Below are 2551 nucleotides of genomic sequence, written 5' to 3' on the forward strand. Positions count from 1 at the left end.
ATATCCTGAGCAAGACCAGCCAACAGGTACATACATCCGCACACAAAGAACAAATGCTCTGCATGGCAACGTGGTTTCCCTGCACCCGTTCTCGACTCTCCCTGAGTCAATGTCCCAGATCCGAGATTGTGGTCCCTGGACTTGGTGCACGAACTCGAACAACCGATCAAGACTGTTCTAGTCATCTATTCAAAAGCCAGCCTCCATTGCTTGAACCCCTTGATGGCTTGTCGACTACTTCAAGTGCAACCACAAACTGTCATCGCTTACCAATTAAGTACATGTGAGTCTCACAGGTAAGCAAGTATGTCTCTCATTAACCAGCTCTAAATCTACCCGGAATGGTCTTACTATCATCCAACAGGTAGATGGCAAAATCAAGCACGGAATTTCTGTTGAGAATGCAATACCAATGCGTATATGGACAACCATCATGGGAGGGAGGTGATGGCTAGATTTGCTACCATATCTTTTCCAGGGCGATACGCCAATGTCTCTTCCAGCGCTTCAATATGAGTGCGTATGCGAAAGTCTTGCGTCTCCAAGGCAAGGCCACCATCAAAGTAAGTTTAAGCATTAGCCATCCTGACGTCTCCATCACTGCTATCATCTTTCCTCATCTGATAAGCCATCATCCCCCACACTAGCTTCATAGCAGCTAGACGTTGCGCCGTGTCAAATAGATCGTACCAGGGGCTCCTCCACGCCTCAACCTTGCCCCAACTACGCCTGTCTGTTTCTGTCTCGCGTGCCCCATCTAGAACTTCAAGCAGTCGGCTTGGTACCCTGACGCGGAGAATTGAGACATGGTGAAACAGAGAGCTCACCACAAAGACATCGTCGTAGTCAGCCCCCTTAACTCTTCCGATGGCCTCATACTGAGCCTTCTTATCCCATGTTGCTGCAGGAGGTCGGATCATGCGGTAGTTATCATAGATGCTCATGTTCTTACGAGCTTTCTTCGCGAGTGGCATAGTCAGGCCGTTTTCGTCACTGGGTTTCGCGTCTTTGTCGCCTTGCACAGAATCCTTCTCGATCTCTCGTCCGATAGGGCCTCCAGGGCCACCTCCCCATCGCTTTTTGGTCGTCCACCACTCTCCCTCGCCAAAGCGCTTCTCCGTCTTTCCTTCACGTGCACGATGCTGCGCCGTGATGAGAGCCGCTACGATTTCTCGAGCGAGGTCAAGTGACTGTGCCATTTCGGGGTCGGGCTGAGTAAAGTCAGTTGTCCCTCTAGCACTAACGGCAGCTACAGGTCCGTGGATTACACCCGCGCGAGCGGCTTCACGGGTAGTTGGGCTCTGGAATACAAAGAGACAGCCAGAGGGGCAGAATGATTTGCGAGACCCAGACCCTTGTGGTGAGCTGAAATGAAGTCGGGGTTCAGTTCGACTGGGTGAGACATTGCAGCCAAAGTCATAGGCAACAAGTTTGACGAAAGCTGTCATGAGATTGTTGCGATATTCAAGCGGCATTGATGATCCGGCGCTGGTTCTGAAGAAGCTGGAACCATCGTCTAGCTTGGGGCTCGCAGGCTTTTCACCCTCCGAGTTTACGGTGCCGCCAGACGATGTGCCTTCGGCAGGTGCTTCGGGCGATGGAGGGAGTGGTGGCGGCTGAGTAGGGTCATCCCAGAAAGAAGTAAATGCTTCGAGGCAGCGGAAAAACTCATAGGCATTCCCTAGTCGAGCTTGAGTCTTTCCTTTGGGCGCCGGTAGCCTTCTGACAGTTCGGAAGGCATCTTCGTTGGCATTCGACAGTTCCTTCTTTCGCTCCAGATAAACATGACATCCAGGAGAAACGCTGCCGTTCCGTAAGGGGTTCCTAGTAGACTGGTTCTTCTCTTGAGCCTCATCTGGCGTCAGTTTTTCCCAGTCGTCAAAATCAGGGATGTACGACGAATCAGGAATGAGGTCGGCAGGCTTAGCATCAAGGTTCAGGTTGAGGCCAATGGCAGAGAAACCGAGAGGGCCAAGAGCAGCAGTCGATCGCCCCGTGTTTCGGAGGAGGGCTGAAAGCGCAGCGACCTCATCGACGGGGTCATCGACATGGGCAAAGGGTTGAAAACGAGGAAGCGTAACAGGCGTAGGAGGCGGGACGTCCTTGGGATCGACCTTATTCTTGGCTGGGATGCCGGCTGAAGAGAGAATGACAAAGTTTAGCCAGGGTCTATCCAGGTGGAGGAAGCTTGCAGGGAAGCTGCCGTAGGTGTGGGGGAGGGGCAGCAGACGAGATAGGCCAGAGAAATGAAGTGAGGGGGTGATGAGGTGTTTTGCGAGCATGAGAAACTCAGGGGATTCCAATGAGGAGGTAACGAGATGTTCGAATCGAGGAGAGGTCGAGCTGACTTACCAAAGGTGGTGAAGTTGCCAAACATGACGGCTGAAGTGGTTGCAGTTGTGCGACTAAGCAGTGTAGGTAATGTAAGGTACCAGACCGCTACAGGAAATGCTAAAGGAGCGGACGGCGTCAGCATAGATCCAGGTCATTCGATCTTGTATACGAAGAGACTCACATGGTATTGATTTGCTACAGCTATTAGTGATAACAG

General features: G+C 51.9%; 1 protein-coding gene across 1 annotated transcript; it reads right to left on the reverse strand.

Moving 5' to 3' along the window:
- Positions 1 to 569: 569 nt before the first annotated feature.
- On the reverse strand, positions 570 to 2282 carry EDB82DRAFT_480941 (uncharacterized protein; the record flags this gene model as incomplete). The annotated part of the gene is made up of 1 exon (XM_025738923.2): positions 570 to 2282. The coding sequence occupies one exon, from the start codon at positions 2280 to 2282 to the stop codon at positions 570 to 572; it is 1713 nt and encodes a 570-aa protein (XP_025593636.2).
- Positions 2283 to 2551: the final 269 nt, after the last annotated feature.

The sequence above is a fragment of the Fusarium venenatum genome (assembly GCF_020744135.1).
Source record: "Fusarium venenatum strain MPI-CAGE-CH-0201 chromosome Unknown EDB82scaffold_4, whole genome shotgun sequence".
NCBI classification, from domain to species: Eukaryota; Fungi; Ascomycota; class Sordariomycetes; order Hypocreales; family Nectriaceae; genus Fusarium; species Fusarium venenatum.